Source organism: Bipolaris victoriae (genome assembly GCF_000527765.1).
Source record: "Bipolaris victoriae FI3 unplaced genomic scaffold scaffold_26, whole genome shotgun sequence".
Classification (NCBI taxonomy): domain Eukaryota; kingdom Fungi; phylum Ascomycota; class Dothideomycetes; order Pleosporales; family Pleosporaceae; genus Bipolaris; species Bipolaris victoriae.
Window position 1 is genome coordinate 84,458 of NW_014575366.1, and position 26,665 is coordinate 111,122.

Sequence of the window (26,665 nt, forward strand, 5' to 3'; positions counted from 1 at the left end):
CGAGGCTCATTCGGGCGTTTGGTGGTCAGCCTCGGGTGGGATCATGGTCACGTCGTACTCGCTATGGGAGTCTTATTTAGCTAATGGTACTCCAAAATGTGGATTTTGGCATTGTTAGAAACACTGGTCTTAGCCATAAAAGCGGTGATTAAGTCGCTCTTCTCTAACATAGTCTGCACAGTCTTGCCTACTGAATATTCAATAGCAACTTATTGGTCGTACGCCCTATTCGCCACAGTCCTTCCATTGGATGGTTATAGAACATCACACAGCCCCAACAATATGCTGTACATGGGAATGTCTGCATGTGGACGCATCAGCACAAATTGCATGCAGAGGGCACGGTGTTTGCGCGGCACACGACAGAATAGTCTAGTATGACACGTAAAAGCCCAAGTACTAATTCGTATAGGCCGCCCAACTCAATTTTGCTCTTCCGGCTGAAGCCGTTGAGGCGGCTGTGAAAACATGGACGTAGGCGGGTGGGTGATTGGTACAGGTGGGTGGTTAGACCATGTACGCACCGCTAAGGTAGTACGTAAACCGTCCTCCTTTCAAGTCTCTCCTCTAGATCTTAGCACGTACTGCTACGATGAACAAATGCGAAGATGATACTGTGTGAGATCTACAGATGACATTTTTCAAGTAAAGCCTTTTCTTTCAATGCATAATTCGATGTAGTATTCCTAGACAGAGAAGACTGCGGCAACGCGAGCACAGAATACGATGGCCGCCTCGCCCCTCAAGTCCACGGTTTTCGGCACATGTGTACTCACCGTCCTACCCTCTGAAAATGTGATTGCCAACTTGCGCCGTCTTGCTCTCGTTTGTAAGCAACCCAGTTTGTAACATATTTTCTCTATCAGTCCATCCAGTACAACATGCAGATGTCCCGTCCTGTGTAGTCTTTTGTACCGAAACATTGGGATCGCTACTCATTGGTCGTCCTCCCCCATTCCCAGGCTACCAGGGGGACCAAATATCTTCCATCAAGAACGATATAGCCAATAAATCAAACGTGCATCACTTGAAAGTTATTGACAAGGAGGCCGATGGTGAAATCATCGCCTACGCAAAGTGGGAAATCTACGAGTATGGCCGGCCTGACCTTGAGGCTCTGAAGCAGCCGATAGACGAAGCGTTAAAGCAATTGGACCAGTATGGCCGTCTGCGAGAAGCTGCACACCAATACTTTGGCAGTCGAAACGGAGAGCTAGGGAAGCACCCCCATATACGTGAGTTGAGCTGCCACCCTTACATCGTTAAAATGCTCATATCCTAACCGCAACAGTCCTAGCTCTTCTCGCCACTTCCAGCAAACACAGACGACGAGGTGCCGCTAGCCTTCTTTTGCAATGGGGAATCGCAAAATCGGAAGAGCTGCGGCTTCCTGTGTTCTTGCAAGCATCTGCACAAGGCCAGCGACTTTGCAAGAACTATGGGTTCGAGACTATCGATGCGGTCAAGTTCACTCTTGCAGACTATGGACTTATAGGAACAGAATTCATGTCTGTAATGATTCGAAATCCACCCAAGAATGAGATTGATGAGGCTTTGATATGTGGGTAGTGCTACACCAGAGTCAACACCGATATGCAGTAGTAGTTAGGGGCCAAGATATCTAAGAGCGCTTTTATAGAACGTATACTAAGTAAGAAATTATATATTCTATCTATCTATAGTATACGTTCTATAAAAGCGCTCTTAGATATCTCAAAGCATCGACTCTGTTATAATAGAGCATACCTTTTCTCGCATCATCTATACCCAGAGCTCTCACGATCGTTAGACATAGATAGGCGCCTGTACGGTCTGATTAATTATCGTCATCATTCAGGCCCAGCCACCAAAGTTGAGCTTACAGCAGGGATCTACGCATTTCGAGTCCCTAAACACATCTCTATCCTTCTCTCATTGATCTATTCCTTCAACGCAAATTCCAAACAATTTTAGTCAAAATCATGCTTTCTAAACGTGCGATACATTCAATCACAAAAGCAGTCCGAGACAACGGAAGAGCTGCGGCGGTGGGCAAGGAACCGCGAGAGCAGCCCAGCTTTCAAGCGGATCTTGCACACTATCTTTCGGGCATGTAATTTGTTGAAAGGTCTGTTGTGTCTGAGTCCATCTTCCAATTGGACCCTGTCGTCTCCACTTCTATGGACCTCTATAGTCCTGACCCGGAATACGACTGTACATCAGGGGACATCTTTGTTTATTTTTGAATCCAATTTGGTTGCCTTTTCATGTTCAAAAACCTACGGATTCGCGCACAATGTGTGGCATTGGATGGTTGTTTCGCTGGCGAAAAGGATGAATTGTCGAGGGGCTCGCGACTAAGGTGAGGCTTGAGACCCTGAATTGAGGATGCGTGGAAGCACGGATGTACGTAGTGGCTTGTGCAGCTACACCACCTTCCGCAATCGCCCAATAACATTTCGACTGCTACAATGCACGCGTCCCGTTCAATGCGTAGCGAAGAACGATAAGCAAAGGCATAGTAAAAAAAGAAATAACAGAAGCTGGTTTTTGTCTTACCCTCTTTCCACCGCACGTACACTCACTGGCGCAACGTGTGCAACAGCATATCGCGAGGGGGCATTGATGCGGACTCCGACCGAACCATATGCCTGGCCTTTCTCCTTCTCTGGAATCTAGTACGCACGCCAGCCTGTAGTGTCCGGAATCATGGATTCGGCGCTGACGCTCAATGCAGCTGAATACGATCCCATCGACCATCTCAACGCCATCTTCTCCCACCCCGCCACGCTCGCCTCCGTCTCGGCCACGTCCGAGGCCCTTCGCAGCTACCAAGATGATCTCGACGAGGATATCGCAGCCGTCATCGCGTCACAGTCCAGCTCAGATGCAGACAGTGTGCAGCGCATACAGTCGGCAAAGGCTGAGCTGGCCGACCTCTTCAAGAGGATCGAGAGCGTCAGGGAGCGGGCCATGCAGACGGAGCAGACCATCACCGAGATGACTGCGGACATAAAGCGCTTGGATAGCACAAAGAAGAACTTGACCCTCTCCATGACGGCCTTGAAGCGGCTGCAGATGTTGACGACGGCATACGAACAACTGCGCAGTCTGAGCAAGTCGCGGCAGTATAGAGAGTGCGCCCAGCTGCTGCAGGCGGTTCTACAACTCGTGGCCCACTTCAAGAGCTATCGTTCAATAGACCAGATTGCTACCCTCAGTCGCAATGTGGCGGATGTGCAGGGCGAGTTGCTGGAGCAGGTCTGCGAAGACTTTGAGGTTACATTCGCCAAAGGGGAAACGGCCCAGCGAAAGGCCATGCTAGCAGAAGCTTGCCTCGTCATCGATGCGCTTGGCGAGCATGCGCGGACACGGCTTATAAATTGGTACTGCAATACGCAGCTTCGCGAGTACCGGCAGGTCTTCCGTGGCAATGATGAAGCTGGCTCCTTGGACAATATCGGACGGCGATACAGTTGGTTCAACCGAATGATGAAGACTTATGATGTTGAGCATGCCTCAATCTTCCCAGCCTATTGGCGCGTAAACGAGATGCTGGCCAATTCGTTTTGTGAAGGGACCCGTGAAGATTTCAAGTCTATACTGCAAAAATCTGTGCGAAGAGGTGACGGTCAAAGTCTGGACGTCACACTCCTTCTTTCATGTCTACAGGAAACACTTGATTTTGAACAAGGCCTGGAACGGCGGTTCTCCAACGAGGTTTGTCTGGCGGGTACAAAGTCGAGTCATGTATACTGATATTGCACAGTCTCGCTCTTCCGTGGACACCATGGCTTCCAAGGAAGAACGACCACATGGCTTCAGCCAAGCCATCTCTGAGGCTTTTGAGCCTTACATGAGCCTCTGGGTAGAGTCTCAAGACAAGTATGTGCCGTACGAATTGTTGAAAAACATCTTTCTAACAATTTAGACAATTAGCAGCCTTGATACCCAAGTATCGGCAACAGCCTTTGCGAAATTCAGAGGAGGAGTTCTCGCCTCAAGCAGTTATACCGTCATCGACCGAGTTGTTCAATTTCTACCGCATGACTCTGGCACAGTGTGCCAAACTCTCGACTGGAACAAGGCTTCAAGAGCTGTCTGTCACTTTTGCCAAATACCTGGACCAGTATGGGCAACAGGTACTCTACTACTTCCTCAGTGAGAAGTCGGGTGCCCAGGGACCGTCTATTGAAGATGCTGTTCTTATCCTCAACACTGCAGACTACTGCTACGCTACTTGTAACCAACTAGAAGAGAAGATAAAAGGCCGGATAGATGAGGAGTTTCGAGAAAAGGTCGATCTACAGAGCCAAGCTGATGCTTTCATGGGCATTGCCAGCGCGACGGTACGCATGCTGGTCCGAAAGGTTGAGATTGCATGTGAGCCCAGCTGGCGTGAAATGCGCAATACGCCCTGGGCAAAACTTGAGAGCGTTGGCGACCAGAGCACATATGTTGCCGAGCTGCTCCGCAATGTCAAGGAGAGATCTGGTGAGATTCTCAAATACCTTCACAAGCAACAGTATGCGCGAGCGTTCAGTGACAACCTGGTGGACTTAATGGCATCTGCATACATTGCCAACATTGTGCAATGCAAGCCAATTTCTGAAGTAGGGGCAGAGCAGATGCTGCTTGATTCATACGTCTTGAAGCAGGGGCTCACAGAGATTCCCACGCTCAACGATGAGCCAGGTATGGCGCCACCAGCAAGGTATGTTCTTCAACAGTCCTATTACTTGGCACTACAACAGACCCCTAACACATGAATCCAGCTTTATCAAACGTGTCAACCAATCAACAGCAAAGATTGACCCTCTGCTCAAGACGCTGCAAGTCCGCCCCTCACCACCCGAAGCCCTGGTACAAGCATACCTCATCCACATTGCCGACAAATCCGACACCAATTTCCGCAAAGTGCTGGAGCTCAAGGGGATCCGCAAAGCCGAGCAAACCCAACTCTTGGATCTCTTTGCTGCGTTCCGTGCATCGCCTAACCATGCAAATCTAGTGCAGAACTCGCCCTTCCTTACACCCTTGCTGGTTCAGAACAACACGGGTGTTGGCAGTGGAGCGGGAAGCGTCATGGGTACACCGAGTCTCAGTGGAGGTCGGTTCGATGCAGCAGGGCTCGGGAATATGCTTGTCAATGCTGCGAGAGACGGGGTGGATCGGTTTGGCAGCCCTGCGCCTGGGCAGCAGCAGAGTGGTAGTGGTGGGACTGATGGCGGGGCGAACCTGGAGAGCAACCTGAAGAATATTGGCAAGTTTTTCAGGAGGGATGTTGGATTTAGGGGGTTTGGACGGAGTGAAGATGCACGGTAGATGTGGCTGTTGAAGATGCAGTATGGAATGATGATGATGGTAAAATGCACATCTTGCTTGAATATCCAAGGTATCATAGTCTGCCATTGCTTGTCTTCCCTCTTTTGCAACAAAGGGACATGAGTCCCGTTCAGAAAGCCGGTATAAAGTTCAAATGCAGCCCCGGCGAGTCAACATCATCCTGATCGTCCTCGCCCTCATGATCCCTCGCGAAGACGCCTCGACTCGCAATGGTGCCTTCGCCATCACTAATCACCACCGCCTCCCTCCTCCTCCGGCGAACATCCCGCTCAGAGCTGCCTACCCCACCAACCTGCGCCCGACTCTCCATCAAGCGCCACCCGCCCCTCGGTATGCGCGGTGCAAGTGACGAGTCCCTCCACACGCCCATGTCGCACAGCAAGTTGAATGCCAACTGTGCACGATGCACCACCTCCTGGTCCTTACTATACAAGTCCTTGATCAGCAGGTCCTTTGCTGTCTTAGACGCATAGAAACGCGTGCAGAGGATCTTGGTGGCCGAAGCACGAATATCATTGTTGTGGCTTGTGGCGAGGGTCAACAACGAAGACGTCTTGATTGCGTCCTCCTGGTGTGTGGGTGAGCGCGGGCTCGAGGGTATGGTGCGGCGTTGCGAAGGTACATTCTGGGGGTTGTGGATCGCGGTTAGGGTGCGCATGTTTTGCAAGCCGTGGGAGACTTGTTGGACGGCTATGAAGGTGAAGACGCCTGGGGCATTGGGTTAGTTTGGGGGGGGGATGCGTGATGGAGGGACGAGGAGGGTGTACCTAGGCCGAGCCAGAGCCAGTGGTCGGGTATGTTGGGTGCCATTGCTATGGAGGTTTTTTCATGATTTGGGGTATATAGGGTGGAGTGTTGGAGACATAACGGCGCAGTTTTCCGGTGTAGTTCCACGCGCGCGAGCGATGATGTCGGGAGTGGTGCGGCGGGCGGACGTGGGTGTGGGGGAGACAAGTCGCGCTAAGGCGAGGACCCATGTCGAACTTTTGGCCCGCTGAAATAATTTCATGCTACCGCCCATCTCGTGTCGCCTGCGACCTCTGCCTCTTTTGCAGCGCCCACAGCCACCACCTGAACGGGGATTTGCCAGTCTCGAGATATTAACACCGGGAAAATGCCGCCTTCCCAATTGAAGCGGCTGAAAAGCTCGCTGCGCGAACAGGGCATCACCGGTCCGCAAAAGTCGAAGAAACAGAAGAAGTCGCAGTCCAAAAACGCCGAACACCACCAGCGAAGAGCCTCTGCACTCGCATCGATCCGCGAATCTTTCAATCCATTCGAGTTCAAGCACCTTGCGCGCCCACATAAGCATGAGTATGTCTCTGCGCAGGCGGAAAATGCGCCCAAAAAGGTTCTCGGCAGGCCTGGCGTCACTAAGAGCCAGGGCGAGGAGGCCCGCAGGAAGTCGCTGTTGCCGGAGATGCATCGCAAGAATAAGGTTGGAGGCATTCTCGACAGGCGGATAGGAGAAGATGACCCGACAATGAGTCTGGATGACAAAATGATGGCGCGCTTTGAGCGGGAGCAGCAGCGCAAGAGGAGCGGCAATGTGTTTGATCTCGAAGACGACGCTGACGAGGTCGAGCTTACGCACGGCGGGCAGTCGCTACGTTTTGATGACGAGATTGGTGAGGAAGACTATGACGCAGCTAGTATCGCTGGGTCAAGCGACGACGAGGATGGTTTCCTGAAAAAGAAGAGGCGAAGAGATGATGTGGATGGTGAGGCTGAAGGCGATGTCCCTGCAGAGGAGCAGCCGGAGAGGAAGAAGAGCAAGCAGGAGGTCATGAAGGAGGTCATAGCCAAGTCGAAGCAGCACAAGTACGAACGTCAGGCACAAAAGGAGGACGACGATGAACTGAGAGATGAGCTCGACAAGGATCTCAACGATGTTCTGACTGCGCTGCGAGGACACATCAACAAGAAGCCGGAACCTGAAGCACCCAAAGGTTCGCAGCTTAACGACTTTGGAATGAACGCCGATCGTGCGGCACTACTTGCTGGAACTACACAACAGGACAAGGATAGGGAGTACGATACCAGAGTGCGCCAATTGCTGCAGGATCAGCGTGCAAAGCCGACAGAGCGGACAAAGACAGAGGAGGAAAAGGCCAAGGAGGAGGCTGACCGACTGAAGGAGCTCGAGCAAAAGCGCATGAAGAGAATGCGTGGAGAAGCGATCAGCGATGACGAGGAGCCACGCAAGAATGGCGCCGATGAGCCCGAGGAGGATGAGGATGAGGATGAGGATAGCCTTCTGGACGACGCTGCCGAATTTGGGTTAAAAGTTCCGGGTCAGCTCCGACCAGAGGGTGTGGAAGACGAGGATGACTTCATCATGGACGATGATCTCGTCGCTACCGATTCCGAGGCTGACATTTCCGACGAAGAGTCTGATGCTGGCTCCGCTATCGACGACACCATGGCCATGGACGACGAAGACGCTGATTTCCTCAAGGACGTCATGCCAGAGCGCAAGGAGCAACCAAAGGCTGTCAACGGCGTGCTTACTCTGAGTACCGAGCCTTCATCGAAGCTGGCATTTACGTATGCATGCCCTCGGTCACACGAAGAGTTGTTGAAGGTCTTCAAGGGAGTTGCCCATAACGACACTTCGACTGTGATCCAAAGGATACGCGCGCTTTACCATGCCGGTCTTCATGCGGACAATAAGAACAAACTTGCTGATTTTGCTTGCGCACTCATTGACCATGTCTCGTACCTCGCGAACGAGACTCTAGCCGCTCCATTGGCAGTCATCGAGTCCATCATTCGACATGTCCATTCCATGTCGCGCTCATACCCTGTTCAGATTGCGACCAAGTTTCGACAACACTTGAAGCAATTGCAGATCTCGAATGATCCCACGCCTGGAGATCTCGCTGTCCTATCAGCGATAGGATCCATCTTTCCTACCTCTGATCACTTCCATCAAGTCGTTACGCCTGCCATAACCCTGATGGCACGCTGGATGGGTCTTACCTCGCCAGCCTCGACCAAAGACGTTGCTACTGGCGCTTTTATCGGCGCACAATGTCTCCACTACCAAAGGCTATCAAAGCGATACATTCCTGAGTTCATCCGCTACACTGGTCTCTGTCTGGCCTCAGAGCACGCTACAGCAGCGCTTCTCACGGCACACAGCAAGAACATCATTACAGCCGCCGAACTCTGGAGCACCTCAGCCTCATTCGTCGAAGTCTTCACACCCCTCCTTGGCCCCCTCAAGTCAGCCAAGCAAACCTCCACCCTGCAAAACCTACAAGCCCGTATCTCCCTCGCACGTTCTAAACGCCGTCCTCTCCTCCTCCACAACCACCGACCTCTCCCCATCAAATCCAACATTCCCAAATTCGAAGAATCCTTCGATCCCAACCGCCACTACGACCCTGACAAGGAGCGCTCAGACGCCAAGAAGTTGCAGAAGGAATACAAGCGCGAGAGGAAAGGTGCGATGCGCGAGTTGCGCAAGGATGCCAACTTCATTGCGAGAGAGAGTCTCAAGGAGAAGAAGGAGAAGGATCGGGCGTATGAGACTAAGTACAGGAGGCTTGTGGCGGAGATTCAGGGTGAGGAGGGGAGAGAGAAGAATGCGTATGAGAGGGAGAAGAAGGCGAGGAAGAGGGGTTAGGTTTGAGTTAGGCTCATATAGGGAAAAAACTATGGATGGCGTATGGAACCGTGCTCCACGTACGGAGTATTTGCCTGTATTATTTTTATTGCCAAATAAAAGGCTACATTCCTTGTTCTGTTGCTGAGTTCCGATGTCCAAATGATATCACGTGATGCCCTGTTTACATGTAGTAGTGGTCAAAGGCGGTCTCATCAAGTTCGTCTACATGAAGCAAAGTTCTAGCGAGCATAGCATACGTGTTATGCTGCCCCGCTAAAACTATATGCGTAACATGAAGGAATCAGCGGTTCCGGCGATTTCCCTCCGAGGTTTCTGTGGGGAAGGTGGAAAGACATCCATCTTCTTCCAGGCATCATGAGCTAGGCAGCGGAAAGGCCCCATAATTAGAGCAGAGATTGCCCGCTTGCAGATCTGTTCGCCCCAATGACGCGGAGTCCATGGCTATGGACTTGTTTGAGATTGCCATGCCCTGATTCTCTCGTGGTTTCTTAAAAAGAAGAGATATAGTGGGTGTGAAGAGAACATGTACTCCACCTGCGTAGACTTGGGCATGTCTTTAGTCGTTGTTTTGGAACTCTGGGCCAGAGGAAGAAGCCATGTGATTCTCAGCCGAGGCATGCATACTCAATACACCAACAGTGAAATGCACATGAAGGATCAAAATGCCATTGTGTTGGCACATATTTGTCTGGAAATTAGCAGCATGCATCCCATGTGTCTCTCTGCCCTGAAAAAAGGCACCCCCACATTCAACTGAGTCCGTGCGCTCAAGTCACAAGCAAAGTCCCCCACGGGCGGCTGCCATTCATTCCAATCCTCCGAAGAAACCTTAATTGAACCCACAAACTTACGCACTCTTTGTCCACACTAGACATGGCCCCAGTCTACCATAATAGTGCATATTGTTCCTGACAGCTTTTGCCCTGGAATGGATGCAAGTTCCCGTTGGGACTTCAAGCGCCGTCTCAACGATGCCGTGGTACCGACTTCGCACACGATGTGACGTCAGCTGGAATATCGCAACAACATGAACGCCATGCTGGGCAAAGAGCACGCTCAAGATGGGGATCACCATCCTAACGATTTCGGGCTACTTTTTGCGTCATTATCAAGTCCAATCTGCTCCATAGAGTCCAGCAGCCCTGCGCAGCTTGCCGTGGAGCAAACCTCATACTACATCCGCGGAAAAGCAGACGGCTTGGAGACACGGTAGTCGATGCTTTGAAATTTTCAGCTTGCCATGGCGCACAAGCTCTAGTACACCGTGTACTATGCAAATAAGGTTCTTTGGCAACGGTTCCACGCTGAAGTCGACATCTCTGCTTCCGAGCACGCAATACGGGCCCTATCCGCTTTTATTGGGTACTAGTGCGAGCCAGGTCCAACTATCACATCCTTCACCCACCATCCCTGCCGTCACGCCCGCACACCCTTGCGGACCTGGACCCATTTTGAAGCCGGAAATGCGGCGAAAGGCGTCACTGTTGCTTACAATCTGTGGCCACATGGTCGGCATGTTCAGCCATGCTGTCACTTGTCTCAAACTTTTACCCACGCGGATTTTGCGTAAAGATATTACTCTCCCAGCCTCATGTACTTCCGGTCCTCGGAGTGCCCTCATTGCCCTTGCATCCCGTAGACTGAGTATTTGCCGGTCGCGTAATTCGACAAGCTCCACCACTATTTACATATTTGGATAGCTTGTTTGGTGGTCAAAGCGATCACGCAATCAGCACAGCAACTAGAGTAATATCGAGACGCTGTCACAGCCTCGGTCCTACTCACACCCACCATCTTCGGACGCCATCTACGTTTGCAAGCAGCCCTTGAGAAGCTTCGCTTCAGCTGCGGCATTTAGGATCAGCACCAAATCATTACCATCCCACATTTTCGACCTCCCCCCGCCGTCTTAAAGAGACAAGCTTCCGACTAGCCTTCGACATATTCTTGTCGCACCTGTTTGAACCCTTCTTGGTCTTGTCCAACTCCCTGGTACTGGACCTCAAGCACTTGGCATTCCAAGGCTGACCCGGTACACCAATCCACGTTCAAGTTGGAGTAACGTCCAATCAACGATGGCTTCAACAGCCAACAAAGTTGGCCAAGGCCTGGCAAAGGTCTTGGGTATCGATCTCCATTACCGGAACGAGACCGGCTCGGACCGTGTCACACGAGGCGAGAGTGTGTTTACTGTCGACTCTGCCGACATCTATGTTGAGGAAGAGCCAACAGCGCGGGAATGGCTTCAGGAGGTTGTTCCCAGCGCTCGGGAATTCGGTGAATACGTGTACAGCTTATTCCCTTTTGTTCATTGGATAACTCACTACAATATGCAATGGTTAATCGGGGATCTTGTTGCTGGTATGTCAATACACAAGATCCTTACCGTCGCAATGCTTACATGTTCTAGGCATCACCGTTGGTGCAGTTGTCGTGCCTCAGGGCATGGCCTACGCAAAGCTCGCTGAGCTCCCCGTCGAGTTCGGACTGTATTCCTCCTTCATGGGCGTGCTCATCTACTGGTTCTTCGCTACCTCCAAGGACATTACCATCGGGCCTGTCGCTGTCCTTTCTACAGTGACGGGCGGTGTTGTGCTATCGGCAGAAAAGAAACTGGCTGGCCAAGATATCTCACGAGACATGATCGCATCTGCATTGGCCATTATTGCCGGCTCAATTGTCCTCTTTCTCGGTCTCATAAGGCTAGGCTGGATTGTCGACCTCATTTCTCTACCTGCAATCTCAGCCTTCATGACTGGTTCTGCCATCAGCATTGCTGCTGGACAGTTCCCGACCATGATGGGAATCAAAGGCTTCTCTACGAGGGAGGCCACATACAAAGTCATTATCAACTCTCTGAAGCATCTTGGACGCACTGATCTCAATGCAGCTTTCGGTCTTACATGTCTCTTCCTCTTGTATGCTATCCGATTCGCCTGTGGCCAGCTTGCAAAACGTTTCCCAGCAAAAGCTAGGGTGTTCTTCTTTTTGAACACGCTTCGCACTGTGTTTGTCATTCTGCTGTACATTCTGTTCAGCTATCTGGCAAACCGGTCGCACAGGGCTAACGGAACCAAGCCCATTGTTTCCACACTAGGAACGGTTCCCCGAGGTTTCCAACACGCTCGCGTACCAAAGGTTACGATTCCGATCATCAAGTCTTTTGCCACAGAACTACCATCCACAGTTATTGTGCTTCTCATTGAACACATCTCTATCGCCAAGTCTTTTGGCAGAGTGAACAACTACGTTATCAACCCTTCCCAAGAGCTGGTGGCAATAGGCGTATCCAACTGCCTAGGTCCCTTTCTTGGAGCTTATCCTGCAACCGGTTCTTTCTCCCGTACTGCTATCAAGTCCAAAGCTGGAGTCCGCACTCCTTTCGCAGGTGTAATTACCGCTGTGGTAGTGTTGCTCGCCATTTACGCACTCCCTGCCATGTTCTGGTACATCCCGAACGCATCATTAGCAGCAGTGATTATTCATGCTGTACTCGACTTGATTACGCCACCGAACACAGTGTATCAGTTCTGGAGAATCTCTCCACTTGAAGTTTTTATCTTCTTCATTGGCGTGATAGTTACCATTTTCTCCAGTATTGAAAATGGTATCTATGTCACTGTGTCTGTATCTGCTGGCATGTTCGCCTTCCGTCTATTCAAAGCCAGGGGACGCTTCATGGGACGAGCCAAGATTCACTCCGTCGTTGGAGACCATATTCTTGACCCAACGGATGACGACAAGAGATCACCCAACTCAAGACAGAAGCCACTTGAGGGAGAGCATTCCATCCGCGAAGTTTTCCTTCCTATCGACCACAGGGATGGGTCCAACCCTACCATCGAACTAGAGGACCCATACCCGGGTATTTTCATCTACCGTTTTAGCGAAGGCTTCAACTACCCTAATGCAAACCATTACCTCGATCAGCTCACTGACACCATATTCGCCAAAACCCGCCGTACCAACCAGGCAACCTACGGCACACTGGGTGATCGTCCATGGAACGACCCTGGCCCACGACGCGGCAAGGACACTGCCGTGGAGGACAACCGACCGACTCTCAAAGCCATCATCCTCGACTTCTCTTCGGTCAACAACGTCGACCTCACTGCAATCCAAAACCTAATCGACGTCCGCAACCAGCTTGACAAATACGCCGCCCCCGACACAGTCGACTGGCACTTCTGCAACATCAACAACCGCTGGACCAAGCGCTCCCTCGCCGCCGCAGGCTTCGGCTACTACACTCCCGACCTCCCCGAAAATGGCATCGCCCACCGCTGGAAACCCATCTTCAGTGTCGCAGAAATCGGCGGCTCGGACTCTGCCGCCGCACAGGCTGAAGCCCGCCAGAACCTGCTTGCTCAACGCACATTATCCCAGATCCGTACTCAAGATGTTGAAGCCGCGCACGGTGGCAGCGGCGGTAGTGACGGAGCCAGAGCAGCAGATATCTCCGATTCTGCTACCTCGGAGACTGGAAGCTTTAACAAGCAGCTTGAGGACAGCAAGGCATATGAAGTTGGTCAGGGGACAAGGCACAGAGGACGCGTAGCGGTGGTGCAGGGACTGAATAGGCCGTTATTCCATGTGGATGTTACGGCTGCGCTTAACAGTGCGTTGGCTAATGTGCAGAGGAAGAGTCATTAGTTGAGCGATTTATTCTTTTTTTCGGTTGTTTAAAACTGACTGTATGTAACGAATATCTTTCTATTTTTTCGACAAAATGTTTTTGGTAGAGCATATGAGATGAATGAATTGCATGGTTGCTCGGCTTGGGGGCCTGAAGCAAGATTCTTGTCTATTTAGGCTTTTTGTGTATCTTTTTTGCTGTGAGTGAAGACATGGTATGTATGAAGTGCTTTTGTAAGTTGCTGAGCGCATCACGATAGATATTAGTGAAATATTGAGAAGACCAAAATGCTCTATCATACACGAGTTTTCATTTCTTCCCCCATCTACATAGGTATTCTGCCCTTCACATCCCTCGTCATCCTTTCTTATCCCTACATAACCCTTGAATTCCCTTCATGCCGGAATGATCTACCTGCATGACTATTCCCAATACCCTATCTCCTGCTCGCTTGACATCTTTTTATTCAAATGACAGCAAAAAAAATAGGAACAAAAAGGAACGCCATGCTATGCTCTAAGCTCTGCTGAGCGTGTGCTATTTAGACTTCAGGTACAAGAAAGATAGTTTGTTGAAGAAGAAGAAGAAGAAGAAGAAGAAAGAGCGCTCTGCGCTTTCGTAGTGGATGGATGTGGAGGGTAGACAAGGCGGTATCCAATAGTAGAGATGTCGCTGGTGGATTTCGTGGGTGGGAGGGAAGAGGTGGGTGGTATTGTATGTATGTGCTGGGTAAGAAGTCGAAGCTCCATAGCGTGTTTTGTATGTCGTGGTGAGGAAGGCCATATGTGCTGAAAGACTACTGGTACACGTGTGGATGAGAAGAAGTGTAGGATTTCGAGTTCGCGTGGTTTGGTCTTGATACAGCAATAGTGTAGGGGTCCTCCTCTTTTTTTGGGTCCCGATCGTCATATACAGGCAGTCGTTCTTGTAATGTTTACGACGTGCCCTATTGGACGAGCTCTCTTCCACTCAACAACCTCAAGTAGAGCACCTGATCGTGTTCCTAGGCCCACAGGAGAAGCACATGTCGATGGCGTTCATGCTTTTGGGTAGACGATCCTTAGTTGTAAGCCTCCGGTGGTAGAGAATCGCGACTTTGAGCGAATAAAGCACCTGCTTGCTCGAGGTTCCACTGGCCCGCTTCCAGGCACTGAATTGCGTAGTCACGTGTGAGATTGGTTTCGCGCTGAACGTAAAGAATCATTTCTTCTTTTCTCTGCTGCTCTGGATCCATTGTTGCGGCTGCGGGTACTGGGGTGTTGGATTGGGGTATTTGCTGTGGCTGTGCATTTGCCCCTGGCGCCGCGCCGGGACGCACTTGTTTGCCGTTCAGAATCTTGAGTTTGGGAAACCACGAGATGATCTCGTCTTCCCAGTTTGACGAGGGAAATGAATCGATGATGAGATGTTCGACGTTTCTGAAACGGCCTTTCCATGGCTTGAGCGCGTCCAGCGTCGCAAAAGCGTTGTTGCTCAAGTCAAGGTTCTGAATATGGCGAAAGTGATTACAGAGTTGGTAAACAGCGTGCGTATTTTGAAGATTGTTGCCAGACATTGTAACGCTGTGGATCGCTTGCTCTTTTGCTTCCTGAGTCTCGAGGATGGCGTCGCAAACAATCATAAGGGCAGGGAAAAACTTCTTTTGGGCTCCTTCTGTGGCGAACACACCGGATTGGAGGATTTCCTGGTCGCTGGCAATGGCGGAGAGATTGAGTAGCTTGTTGGCTGCATCGTAACGGCGCCCGAGAAAACCTTCCATAAGTGGGTAGGATGGGTTTGACTTGACTTTTTCGATATCGATAGGTGGCTCTCGTGAGCGGTTGTCGTGTTGGAAGTGATTTTGGCCTCCTCTAAAACCTCTCCCACGTCCTCGGCCTCGACCTCGTCCACGCGAGGAGTCGCCATCAACCATCATCTGATCGCCATCGTTGTTCTGTGGTGTAAAAGAGACACTCCAGTTGCCACGGCCGCGGCCACGGCCACGTCCTCGTCCTCGGGGCTGGTCGTTCATGGCTGCTGAAATGATTCCAGTGGGTTTGGGCGAGTGTGAGAGAGATGTGGAGGTGTGTAAGCAAATTGACTGATGATGGAGCCGTATATAAAGGCTGACTGGCCGTGCGCCGCCAAGCCACGATGTCATCCTGAGACACCTCTCATTGGTCAACGCCAATGACTCTTCCGACGTCGAACGACACCTTGGTACTCCTACATCTTCACACTCTCTCATTCTTCACTACAAATATGTAACATATGATATTGGATACGCAGTAGTTCTCTGATATTTGTAAATCTGGAAGGCTCAATCATCAAAGCTATAATGCGCACTTTATATCGCAGCCTTCTTTCTGAGACAATTGGTAGCAGCCTAGACACGTCTACGCCAGCCAAACCAATAAACTATCTGCAAACAATGGCGCGAAACCACCGACTCTCCATTTCACTCTTGAAGCAAGGTACCCAACATGAAGGCTCACATTCCACAGTTTTTGTCTTTCTGCGTTTGAATTGTAGGCAGTTCTACAGTCGCCACTATGCAACATCCGCAAATGGCGCTGCCATGTAAACGAACGGACATTTTCTCATCTACCAGACTCAGCGAGCGATGCATATTGATACGTAGAATTCTTCTTTGATTGCCTAACCTAAATAATACAAAAGTTGTTCGTTCCCTGAACCGGAAAATTTCTATCCTCCTACACCTCTGCCCACACCTAGCCCCCCACAGACTTCATCTCAGTCTACGAATCTAACTCGCTTTAGACCAGCAATGCAAACTCCAGAACTCCGCAAAAATATCCCTACATGAACGCAGCAAGACATGGCATCTGCCCTGCGCTTCTCTCATGGTTTCACGATAGTTTTATGACTACTGGGAATGAATCTTCTTGATCCTGTTCACACCCTCGTATAGGGCGCGGTCAACAGCAGCAGCAACAGTAAGTGTACCACCAATCACGGCGCAAAGGCCGACAAGAAAGCCAGAGAAGGTCTTTTCACGGACTTCGCGGTTGATGACTTTCATGGGTGAGATATCCTATTCAGGGGTTAGCAGCCGTGTCTCACCTGTGTATTGAAGAACAAGGTATGACTTACGTAAGAGAAGAAGACACCTGGAATACCACCACGAGCGTGAATCCTTTCCTTGTGTCCATCCTGTTCATCATTGCCACCCTTCAGGTTTCGCTTATGGCTCGTTACAGAGTACTGATGTGTCTCAATGCTACCCTTGTGCGAAGCATCGATGGTAGAGCCGAGGAGTTCATCATGCTTGGTGAGGCGAGGAGCAGCGTCCTCCCAGCCAAGGGGCAGATAAGCTGTCGAGACAACCTTGATAAAGTACATGAAGTTGAAAGCCTTTTCGTCAGTATGTTGCTCGGTGTTGTCAAGGGGGTTGATGTGGTGATTCGACCAGCTACCAGGGCCGGAACCTCGGTGCTTATCTTGTATACCCTGAACAACTACATCGCTCAGCTGAGGACCGAATCGGAGCTGGTGGATCTTGTGCGTGAAAGTATGCGCATATTCGTCTTTGAAGTAGTTTTCCAGATCATGCACGTGCATGTTGCCGTTGGAGAACGACTTTCCGGGAGCGATATGGAAGTTTCCAACGACCTTGTTGACACGGATGCTACCTTCGAGACGGCATCCTTCCTGGCGCTGCTCGTCAAGATGCTCTGCGTAGTGCTCCCGCTCGCATTGTTCGACACCCTCTCCACGACCGAAGGACCATGATATGGAAGCATAGGCGTCACGCACTTCGTCGCAGGTGTTGCAGCAACCGGGCTTCTTCGCGTTGGCAGGGGCGGGTGCGCCAAAACATTCACCGCAGTAATCAGGGGCAAGGTGGGAGGCTTCATCGGCATGCCTAGAAGCGTGGTTAGTATGCTTTGCCCCTCTCTGTATGTAGCCCCACTTCAGAGATAGAACTCCAAGTACACTTACAGATCTAGGGCCTTGATTTCAATGGCCTTGCTACCCTCTCTCTCCGGGCCCAATCGAACCTTGTTGATACCGTGTGTTACACCCATCTGTAGTTCTCCAGAGACATCCATGACGTCTAGCGTAATCAGTTCGCATGGTACTCGCGGGAACGATATGTTCAACGCGATTTCCATGCGCTCGCCTCGTCCCTTGTCTACGACTAATTCGGGCCTAACAGTCACTCTCCTATAGTCGGCCCATTCGCCCCACGTTAACCAGAAGATAACCAACAGGCTCACGATTGTGACGATTCCTCCGGAGGTTGTACGAACGCGCGCATCTTCGACCGTTTTGGTAAAGGCGTCTAGCCTCGTGAATCGCGATTTGGCGGGCATGATGGTGGGCTACCACTGCAGGATAGTTTTTACTGTAAATGTTCCGGACAATGGATCCAAGGTCGAGGTTGCGACACCCTCAGAGAGAAAGCAAGACAACAGCCGAGGTGGTGGGGTGAAAGGGTCCTACTCAGTGTCGTCTTAGTATCCAGGGAGTAGCCGTGCGTTAAACGGTCGGCTGAGTTGACTCGAGGATGCAGGGGCAATTGACGTTGCCGAATGGTTTAAAAAAGGGAAAAAGAACGAAGATCAGCACTGCCTGTGCCGGAGTCGCCAGATCATTGTACAGAAAAGAGAAAAGGGTAAGCAATTCAACGCGTGGATGTTGCGACACTTCGGCTGGCACTAAAGGACAGCTATGCGACTGATCACTAGCTCCACGCGGTGCAGCCGCGCTAACGTGCATTGGGCAGGCTCGTTCCTAGATTAAGTGGCGGTGCACTGCGCCATCATCCGAGTGAGCATCGAGTCCGTGTGCAGCGATGAGGACATGTGTTCATTGTTTCATTAAAATATATTTCTTGCAGAATAGAATTCTATAAAGTAATACCATTCAGAAGGACAGGGAGAGAGTAAAGATTATCCACATATCTCCGGACGAGGTTGTAATCGGCTCAGGACGCAAGTACGCTTCGAAGCATGCTGTTGAAACTATCGTTGAGCTTGTATAGCTCTTCGATATGCGGCTTCTCAGGCTCGCCTGCCTTCCTGCGTAACCGGTCCGCAGCTTTGGCTCTACTCTTGCGCTCAGCTTCAATCGGGTCTGCAACGTCTGCATCATCCATGTCTTCCGAATCGGTTGAATCGCTGCCGTTGTCATCAAGTTCAAGGTCTTGGAGATCCATCTGCAACAGTGTTAGTACGCAAGCGCGAATTTCATGGGTTGGTGAGAACAAACCGCGTTGAGGCCAAAGTCGCTAGACTTGAAGCCAGCAATACCGCCAATCAGTGGATCAGGCTCGTCCCCGCTCGCCATCTTCTGCCTCGTCTTGTCCGAGTGCCACTTCTTCCTGGCCATTTGCCACTTGATCAAACTATTGATCTCGCTAATTGCCTTTTCCTTGTCGATTAAGTTCGAGTCTATAGCGCCCCGGAAGAGTGCATTCATGTCGAGCTTACCACCACTTCCAGGACCATGGCGCAAGAAGTCCAAGATGCCCTCCAGCCAGCCCATAAGTTGGTCAAAAAGACCGTTGTCGTGCTTGTGCACTTCGTGAACGAACTTGTAGAAATTGTCCTCATGACGGGCGCACAAATCGATAAACGCTTGAACGGTTTGGTTGGGGTCAGCTGAGACTTCCTGTCGTTGGCATGCTTCAATCGTCTTGATAGTGTCATCGGCGAAAAGGGCAAAGTCAGTAATACTGTTGTAGACGTTCGCAGACTTGTAGACGCGAACCAAGGGTTCATAAAAGATGGTGAACAAATCCCGGAATAGTTGCAGTGTTGTCGGCTATAATCCATCAGTCATTGTTGGTGTAATCTTAGTTTTAGACAAGCTTACCTCCTCGATGATTTGAAGCATCATAAGCTTATCTCTTTGACGTAAGCAGAGCTTCAGGTATTGCTTAAGGTGAGCGAAGAGCTCTGCGCCTGAGCGCATTTCTTTTTCGACCTGATCGGTCGCGTTAGTTGATGTGCTGGTAGTGCTTCGCCGGCTAGCTGTTCGACTAAGCCGTCTCAATCTCACATTTTCGACTGCGTTGTTCCAGGCAACATAAGCATTGAATACCTTCTCGACCTGCTGCGGGCTCAGCTCTGGTTGAAAGTACTCTGATCGCAATATGGTGACCACAACATCCACATTCTCGCTCGCAGCCTCCTGACGGATAATATCCTTTACACCCTCATCAGCTTGCACGTATGCTTTAATCTTGTCGCAGAGCACATCGTCCTTGATCCTTGTTGATGCGAGGATGGTGATGGTCTTTTGCACAGAGTTAACGCCATCGTTGATAGCCATGCCAAATATACGCTGCAAAAGCGATCGAGCGCCGAAGGGCTGTGCAAGGAAAAGATCCAAAACTCCGCTCATGACGGCTGCCGGGTTGGCAATCCTGATGACGTTTTTTAGAACGCCGTATGGCACTAAAGAATGTATGCGTTTCGCCTGGGCAAAAAGCTCCGGGGAATTGTCTTCTGCCAAGAACAAGTGGTAGAGAGTGGCAGCAACTTCTATCCGTAGCCACTCGGCAAACTTTTGATACTCCGGTTTGAGTTCCCTGATACTGTTTTTAACCCTGATCTCCTGAAACAGATGAGAAAGTCCATTGCTCTCTACTATCTCTCGTCTGAACTTCTCCATGTGAATATCGAGCTCTGCTGCTCGTTGTCGTGCGACTTCGTAAAATTGCTTTTGCTCTTCTATGCGCCTTTGGTCCATTTCTTCTCGTCTCTGAATGTCCTCCATTTCTTCTTCATTGATTTCTATAGGGTCGCGTGTGAGAAACTCAGCCATGGCATTTGAGTGTGCAATCCGCTCATTGTGCAAGAATGATCGCAAGAACGCACGAAGGGAAACACGCTGCTCTTCTCGGTACAGTTTGCGAGGGGGTTTGTATCCAGAAAACTCCCCTGAAGGCCGTGGTGAACGCTTTCCTAGTGAGCTTTGCGATGCATTTTTCTTGTGTCCGCCACCAAAAATGTAGCTCCTAAGACCACCACCACCACCGCTGCTCTCATTGGATTCGATAGGAGGCGGTCCTTGAGTAGATTCCGAGGAGATGGAACTAACTTCGTCGTCATCGGCATTTGATTGTAGGATTCCATCTTTGGCATTCTTCCGGGGTAGCGGAGCGAGAACCTTGCCGGGCAGCTCAAGGCGTATCCGCTTGTGTAATTGAACGAAATCGGCATATCGACGACCAATGTAAATATCTTGGCCATGTCCTTGTCTGACACGTATAATGTACTCCTAGAGTTCTTATGTTAGACTTGTACCGTTATGCGCAGACATTGACTTACTGCATGTGTATGATACCGAAGGTGTCTCTTCACCGATGTTGTCCTGACGCCCGCAACGTTTACATCCCAGCCATTAATAGAATGACCGCTCGGCGCATTCATTGTGAGACCCTTTTCGTCAGCTTGTCGGTCGACGATTTCCATTTCTGCAAAGCGAATTCTCTCCTCGTAGCCCGACGCGGTCGGAATACCGGAGACCATCATGAGCTCGACCAACTTCTCGGCCTTGAGTGCCAGTTTCCTTCGCTTGGTCTCCTCGAGGCGGTCCTCTGAAGACGAAATGTCTTTGCTCGCGAACGATTCCAAAAACTAGGGCGGCACTGTTGTCAGCTCCCTGTCCACGGGTTCTGGCCTCATGCAACGTACGACTTGAAGTTTGTCCTGCCAGAACTCCTTTTCCTTGGCTTTATCCAAGAAGGGGAAATTTCGCACATGGTTGACAAAAATGTAGCGGAGGAGGGGCAGTTCAGAATCTTCGGGCGCAACTTCGCCTGCATCCGAGTGAAAGGGTGCGCCAAAGCGCCTCAAAGCCGTAGGAGAGGAAAGCTCGGATATTTCGTACTTTGTCTGTCTCGATATGAGTTCACGCTTGAGGTCTGCATGTTTGTTTAGTGACTTTGGGTATTATGTGCCTGGAAGAGGAGGGCATACAGTGCTCCTGCTTGCCGGTCAAGATGGAACCCTCAGGCGGCACGGACAAGACGGAAAACTTGGAGTAGCTGGTGTCATTGCGGGTTGGGTGGGCTGGCCGGTCCGGCTCAGTGAGGTGGCTTGCGGTAGTCTGGGGACTCATGGTGATGGGCTGGGTAGCGCCGCTGAGCTGAATGGTAGGTGGGGGGTTGGAATGGGTGGGCGTGCCTGAATTAATAGTAGTACCACCACTCACTGTAGGGGTAAGGCCGACCCGGGCTAAGGAGCTTCGACGCGAGCAAAGGGCGACACGGTATAAAAATGCGCATGCAAAAAGGTAGCCTGAAGCGATCTGGCGGGGGGGATCGACGCGTGTTTATGACGCCCGGAATAGCACGTCGCTGTGCTTGTGGCTGCGTCTGAGGCTGGTGCAAGTGTGGAGATGTGGGCACAGCAACGGAGGCCAGCAGGCGGAATGGGGCCTGCACCGCCTGCACCGCCTGCACCGCCCGTTGTTGCCCTTCAAAAGGGCTTCGACGGAACTGCAGCGAAGGTCGGCGGCGCACTCATCTGTGGCTGAGTGACGCAATCCCCGCCCACCATCCCGGTTACGTATGGGCCCGTCAGGATCCACGACGCTGCTCTAGGATGGCACGGCATCTCTGCGCCTTGGCCGCGTGCACAACTTCATTTCCCTCCTGCTCTGCTTACCACTCCCCATCCCTCATCTTACAACAGGATGGATTCCCCTCGCTCATGCTGACGCTGCATAGGGGGCGGCTTTGTCTTGTCACCTTGTACGCCTGGCCGGCCCGAGTCTGATCTCACTGGCTTCCACCATCTCATCAATCACAACCGCCGCATCGCTTAGCCTGCCAAAAGCTCTCCCTTGGCGGCGAGGATAGCCTTGTGCATGCAACAAAAACTGATATTGCACATGTCCTGCCCATTGGTCCAGTCATTGCATCTGTCTCGGTTCCTGGCGGGTGTTGGCTCCACCCCATGGCTGATGCCCAACCTGGTCACATTGCAGCTTTCTTCGCACCTCTAGTGCTCATATGACGATGCCCCCTGAAAACTTGCTTACCTACAATGACTCTGCACCTGCCAACCGGTTGTTGTGGCTATCAATCTGGATTTGGGCTTATTTACTTAGACGTACATACACAATCCCCCCATGGGCCTAAACAAGCCCAGACCACAGTCAATGATGAAACATTCTCAAGACACCGCCCAGTACCTATCCTTCCCAAGCAAACTATCAAGGCAATCTGGGGAAGCCTTCAATCAGGGATAACAGAGAGAGAGAAAAAAGCAGCCTTGTCAACGCCGACCCTGTTACCATCTTACACCGTGACCGTGGCTGCAGGGACCCCACACTAATTACAGAGCTTAGTAATTGAGCTCTCCGCCGCCGCCTCCGCCAACCGCATCTAGATCCTCGTAACTCTTAATAGATCGACCTTGCACAGACTGTACAGGTCCAGGTCCACCTTCGCCGTAGCGTTGAGGTCCGGGTCGCGTACCGCGTGGAGGTGTCAGACGGCCGCCGTTAACAGCCGGTCGACTACGTCCATCACGAGCCTGTCGGTCGTAAGGCCCTGTACGGTTGTTGAAGCGATGGCCGCCCCGTCGCATAGGTCCTGCACGGTCATCATGAGCAGCAGCAGGGTCCCAGGTGCCGCCCATGGCAGGATTGAACATGCCGCCCATGTGCATTCCATTCTGCATTCCATTGCCTCCCGCCATCGCCATGCTCATGTTGGCCAGGTTGAATCCTCGCGGAGTTCCAGTCGCCTGAACATGGTTACCCATTGGGAAGTGGCCGTTGCTATTGGCATCGCTGCGCGACGGCGCAATGTGTGCAGGATCGAGAACATAGCTATTCACAAGGCGCAGCTGTATTCGAATTAGCAAAATCCAACCGTTAGGATAATCCCCACAAGTACTTACGTCCTTCTGTAGTTGCTCAAGCCACTCAGGATGACGCTTCTCAATGTGCTTGCGCCAGAAATGTTCGCCCTTGAATAGCTTGGTGCACTCTGGAACTTTGCATCGCCACTTAGACTCGTCTTCTTGCTTCACATATCGAGCAAGCTCATCTTCTATCGCTTCATCCAGCGGCTTGCCGCCCAGCTTGCGAATGTCAACGTTTTCAGGCTCAAGCAGCTGAAGGAGCTTTTCTTCATATGTCTTGACCCAGTTGAAAGCCCGCTGCAGTTGCTGTTGGTTCTTGGTGCTCAAACGCATAGGTTTGCGCTCTTGTACTGGACTTCCACTCTCTCCGTTCTCAGCCTCGCCTGACGCTTCTTGTTTCCTGTAAGGGAACGGTTCTCCGGAAGCTGTGGCCTTTGCCGTCGCCTTTGCAGCCGTAGTAAGACTAGCACGTGGCCGGCGAAGATGTCCTCCAGCGCACTTGCGAATCAACTCATGGACAGAGTCGCTCTCAAAGACGCAGAAGAAGCAGAAGTTGTACACCCGGCGCAGGTATTCAATCAGCAGATCCAACTTCTTCTTCTTGACCAAGAGCTCCTCGTCATCAACTTCATCGTCAAAGGTGCCCTCATCGTCCTCCATTGTTTCATCTTCACCTTCTTCCAATTCTTCTGGGTCTCGCTCCTTCTTCATGGGGGCCGGTGCATTTGCAGGAGGCTGAAGCCAGCCCTTTTCGCGCAGGTCCTCGACCCGCTGCTCGATTTTACTAACGCCGTCAACATTCGAGAACTGATCCTCGTGACCGGCCTTGAGTTCAGAATCGAGCTTCCTGACTAGTCGCTCGGCAAGTTCAAGATCACGCTCGATTCTCTCAGGCGCAGAGAAGAGATCCCAGAGTGCTTTCTTGCGTGGAGCGGCAGGTGGCTCATGGATACCAACGTGGCAGGTGAAGTTGCCCCTGACCTCGTCGTTTACTGTTTTTCCGTTGAGCGCTTCGAGAGCCTTGTGCGCAGTACTCTGTGTCCCCTGAGTAACTTCGGGCTTCACGTCCATGGCGCCTTCTTCGTCATCAACGTCACGTCCGTCACCACGATCGTCAATGATCATTGGCTGCTCGTCGCTTGGATTGAGAATGACCCAGCCGATGCGGTGGCACTTTTTAAGGGGGTTTGGATCGCTCATGCTAAGCCACTTAAACCCACCAGGGCCCTCTCCCAAGTGCTCCTTGCAAAACTCCTCGACTTTCTCGCGGTTGACAGTTGGCGCAATTGTCTTGATGAGCAGCGTTGGTTGGAAAGCGGTCTCGTCGCGAATCTCGCCGCCTTTGCATGGGAGAAGGTCGCCCACACCTAAGACTTCATTAGCAGCTGTTGTTTCTCCCTCTTCCTTCTCAACAATGCCGCCAGCTCCGTTTGAGTCATTCTTGTAGATACCCTCAAGTGTGAATTCATCAAAGTAACCATCGTCAATCTGGCGCTCCCAGTCCTCGTAGATACCATGGCGGTACTGGCGAAGCTTCTCCTTGAATGCCAAATCGTACTCTGGGTCATATCGCTCCTTGAACCATTCTTCATTCTTGTGCTTTTCAACGAATGTCTTGGCCATCTGCACCTGCAGCTTCTCCTTGTACTCATCGTAGGCTGCTTGGATCTGCTCACGTTCTTTGCCGCGCTCCTCACGGGCTTCGCGCTCGCCTTTGAGACCGGGCTTACGACCGCCATTCTTAGCGCGTTCTTTCTCCTCTTTCATGAGTTGCTCAACGCGCCACCACTCGGCGAAGTAGTTGAATCCAACCTGATATTCGAGATGCATGGGGTTCGGGACCGGGTTTGTCGTAAATGTCGGTGCGAAGTTGTCTTGCCCAGGCACATATCTGTCAATGCCGGCCTGTACTGGCGGAGGAGAGGAGCGGCGGCGATTTCCATCACGTCGGGGTCCATCGTAATCGCGGGCACGATCGGGTTGGTAACGGTCGATATTCTGGGGGGACCGCGACCGCCGCCTGCCAGTCCTGCGGTCTCCAGAGCCTTTGGAATGCATGTTAGCCAAGTTTCTTGGAGATGGTGCAGAAGGTTCCTAAGCTTGGGAGATGAGTCAACGCGACGCCCAGAGCGATGAACTCTATGGTAGCAGCTGCACGTCTTCGGACCGCGCAATCAGGCGAAACATGGAGTGTGTAACGATCGCGTTCGAAGACAAACGCGCAACAAGAGTAGCGATGTGCAGATCCACGATACGATAACCGAGAGATGCGCGCTGACCCCAAACAGGAATCTAGAACCTACCTGGTGAGCGACGCCTGTATGTGTCGGCAGGCGGTCTGGCCTCCTCGTGAGTGGCGCTGTCAATTGTCAGCATTGCTCGTCGCGCGACGGTCAGGCATGAACCTACGTATACGAATCCATTATTTCGGCTACTTAGATTTGGGGTGCTTCGTGGGACGACGGGTGTCTAGAATCCTCGGGGAAGGATAGAGGTATTCAGGCAGTTGACAGGTAGCACTGTCAACCAACCATAAGCGCCAGACGCGTGGTCTTTGCTCTCTTAGACGCGCAATCTCGCCGGGAGAATGCGATGGGGTATATCGGGTGCTCGACAGGCAATCGGGCTGGGTAGCTGTTTGCCATGATGGCTCGGTCAGAGAGGGAACAAATAAGAGACAAGACGGTGAGAAAAGGGCGCGACTAGTAACGAGGGAGAAGAGGCATGTAAGGAGTGACAAGATGAGGATGGCTACCACAGACACCCGGCGCGATTGATCGCACACGAGCAGCGGCGCACGTAGACAAGGTCAGAGAGGTGGCTGGAGGGAGGCCGAGGCGCAGGGCCACGGGGACAAAGCAGTAGGAGCTATGGAGATAGCTGTACAAGAGGAATGACGGGGTACGAACAATTGGGGGGGAGGCAAAGGACGAGAAGCTCGTGCACTCACGATGTGCTAAAGTGACTCCCGGCTGAACGACGCCGGCGGAGATGGAGATGACAGAAGGAAGGGTGAGGTTGGTCGCGGCGGCTGGAGAAGCCCGAGGGCGGCTGAGACGGGGCTAGCGCCGCACGGCTACGCGGAAAGTGGGCCGGCTCGTGAACGCGTTGCTCTCGTGGAGGGCCGAGGCTGATGATTGGCAGGCCCGCTTTATGCTCGACGCCCAGGTTATCACGAGATGCGGAGTGCAGCCGGCTTTTCCTTTTCCACAGGCACCTTTTCCCAGGGCCATTGCATGCTTT

General features: G+C 51.7%; 10 protein-coding genes across 10 annotated transcripts; 5 read left to right on the top strand and 5 right to left on the bottom strand.

Annotated features, from left to right (window-relative positions):
• Positions 1 to 726: 726 nt before the first annotated feature.
• On the top strand, positions 727 to 1,569 carry COCVIDRAFT_25069 (hypothetical protein; the record flags this gene model as incomplete). The annotated part of the gene is made up of 3 exons (XM_014702903.1): positions 727 to 829; positions 888 to 1,235; positions 1,292 to 1,569. 3 exons carry the CDS (start codon positions 727 to 729, stop codon positions 1,567 to 1,569), a joined length of 729 nt encoding a protein of 242 aa, XP_014558389.1.
• A 1,119-nt stretch (positions 1,570 to 2,688) lies between these two features.
• On the top strand, positions 2,689 to 5,304 carry COCVIDRAFT_14449 (hypothetical protein; the record flags this gene model as incomplete). The annotated part of the gene is made up of 4 exons (XM_014702884.1): positions 2,689 to 3,699; positions 3,749 to 3,864; positions 3,911 to 4,693; positions 4,755 to 5,304. 4 exons carry the CDS (start codon positions 2,689 to 2,691, stop codon positions 5,302 to 5,304), a joined length of 2,460 nt encoding a protein of 819 aa, XP_014558370.1.
• A 130-nt stretch (positions 5,305 to 5,434) lies between these two features.
• On the bottom strand, positions 5,435 to 6,135 carry COCVIDRAFT_94311 (hypothetical protein; the record flags this gene model as incomplete). The annotated part of the gene is made up of 2 exons (XM_014702942.1): positions 5,435 to 6,033; positions 6,093 to 6,135. 2 exons carry the CDS (start codon positions 6,133 to 6,135, stop codon positions 5,435 to 5,437), a joined length of 642 nt encoding a protein of 213 aa, XP_014558428.1.
• Positions 6,136 to 6,439: 304 nt separating this feature from the next.
• COCVIDRAFT_14450 (hypothetical protein) lies at positions 6,440 to 8,956 on the top strand (the record flags this gene model as incomplete). The annotated part of the gene is made up of 1 exon (XM_014702885.1): positions 6,440 to 8,956. One exon carries the CDS (start codon positions 6,440 to 6,442, stop codon positions 8,954 to 8,956), a length of 2,517 nt encoding a protein of 838 aa, XP_014558371.1.
• Positions 8,957 to 9,891: 935 nt separating this feature from the next.
• On the top strand, positions 9,892 to 10,240 carry COCVIDRAFT_36187 (hypothetical protein; the record flags this gene model as incomplete). Its single annotated transcript, XM_014702943.1, has 2 exons — positions 9,892 to 9,963; positions 10,073 to 10,240. 2 exons carry the CDS (start codon positions 9,892 to 9,894, stop codon positions 10,238 to 10,240), a joined length of 240 nt encoding a protein of 79 aa, XP_014558429.1.
• Positions 10,241 to 11,034: 794 nt separating this feature from the next.
• COCVIDRAFT_94430 (hypothetical protein) lies at positions 11,035 to 13,612 on the top strand (the record flags this gene model as incomplete). Its single annotated transcript, XM_014702944.1, has 2 exons — positions 11,035 to 11,320; positions 11,370 to 13,612. The coding sequence occupies 2 exons, from the start codon at positions 11,035 to 11,037 to the stop codon at positions 13,610 to 13,612; spliced, it is 2,529 nt and encodes an 842-aa protein (XP_014558430.1).
• Positions 13,613 to 14,655: 1,043 nt separating this feature from the next.
• Positions 14,656 to 15,606, bottom strand: COCVIDRAFT_36189 (hypothetical protein; the record flags this gene model as incomplete). The annotated part of the gene is made up of 1 exon (XM_014702945.1): positions 14,656 to 15,606. The coding sequence occupies one exon, from the start codon at positions 15,604 to 15,606 to the stop codon at positions 14,656 to 14,658; it is 951 nt and encodes a 316-aa protein (XP_014558431.1).
• Positions 15,607 to 16,461: 855 nt separating this feature from the next.
• On the bottom strand, positions 16,462 to 17,911 carry COCVIDRAFT_25075 (hypothetical protein; the record flags this gene model as incomplete). The annotated part of the gene is made up of 3 exons (XM_014702904.1): positions 16,462 to 16,629; positions 16,689 to 17,460; positions 17,538 to 17,911. The coding sequence occupies 3 exons, from the start codon at positions 17,909 to 17,911 to the stop codon at positions 16,462 to 16,464; spliced, it is 1,314 nt and encodes a 437-aa protein (XP_014558390.1).
• Positions 17,912 to 18,525: 614 nt separating this feature from the next.
• COCVIDRAFT_25076 (hypothetical protein) lies at positions 18,526 to 21,668 on the bottom strand (the record flags this gene model as incomplete). The annotated part of the gene is made up of 7 exons (XM_014702905.1): positions 18,526 to 18,756; positions 18,810 to 19,364; positions 19,416 to 19,526; positions 19,602 to 20,825; positions 20,876 to 21,184; positions 21,242 to 21,471; positions 21,527 to 21,668. The coding sequence occupies 7 exons, from the start codon at positions 21,666 to 21,668 to the stop codon at positions 18,526 to 18,528; spliced, it is 2,802 nt and encodes a 933-aa protein (XP_014558391.1).
• Positions 21,669 to 22,897: 1,229 nt separating this feature from the next.
• COCVIDRAFT_14455 (hypothetical protein) lies at positions 22,898 to 25,845 on the bottom strand (the record flags this gene model as incomplete). Its single annotated transcript, XM_014702886.1, has 4 exons — positions 22,898 to 23,404; positions 23,459 to 25,467; positions 25,726 to 25,781; positions 25,832 to 25,845. 4 exons carry the CDS (start codon positions 25,843 to 25,845, stop codon positions 22,898 to 22,900), a joined length of 2,586 nt encoding a protein of 861 aa, XP_014558372.1.
• Positions 25,846 to 26,665: the final 820 nt, after the last annotated feature.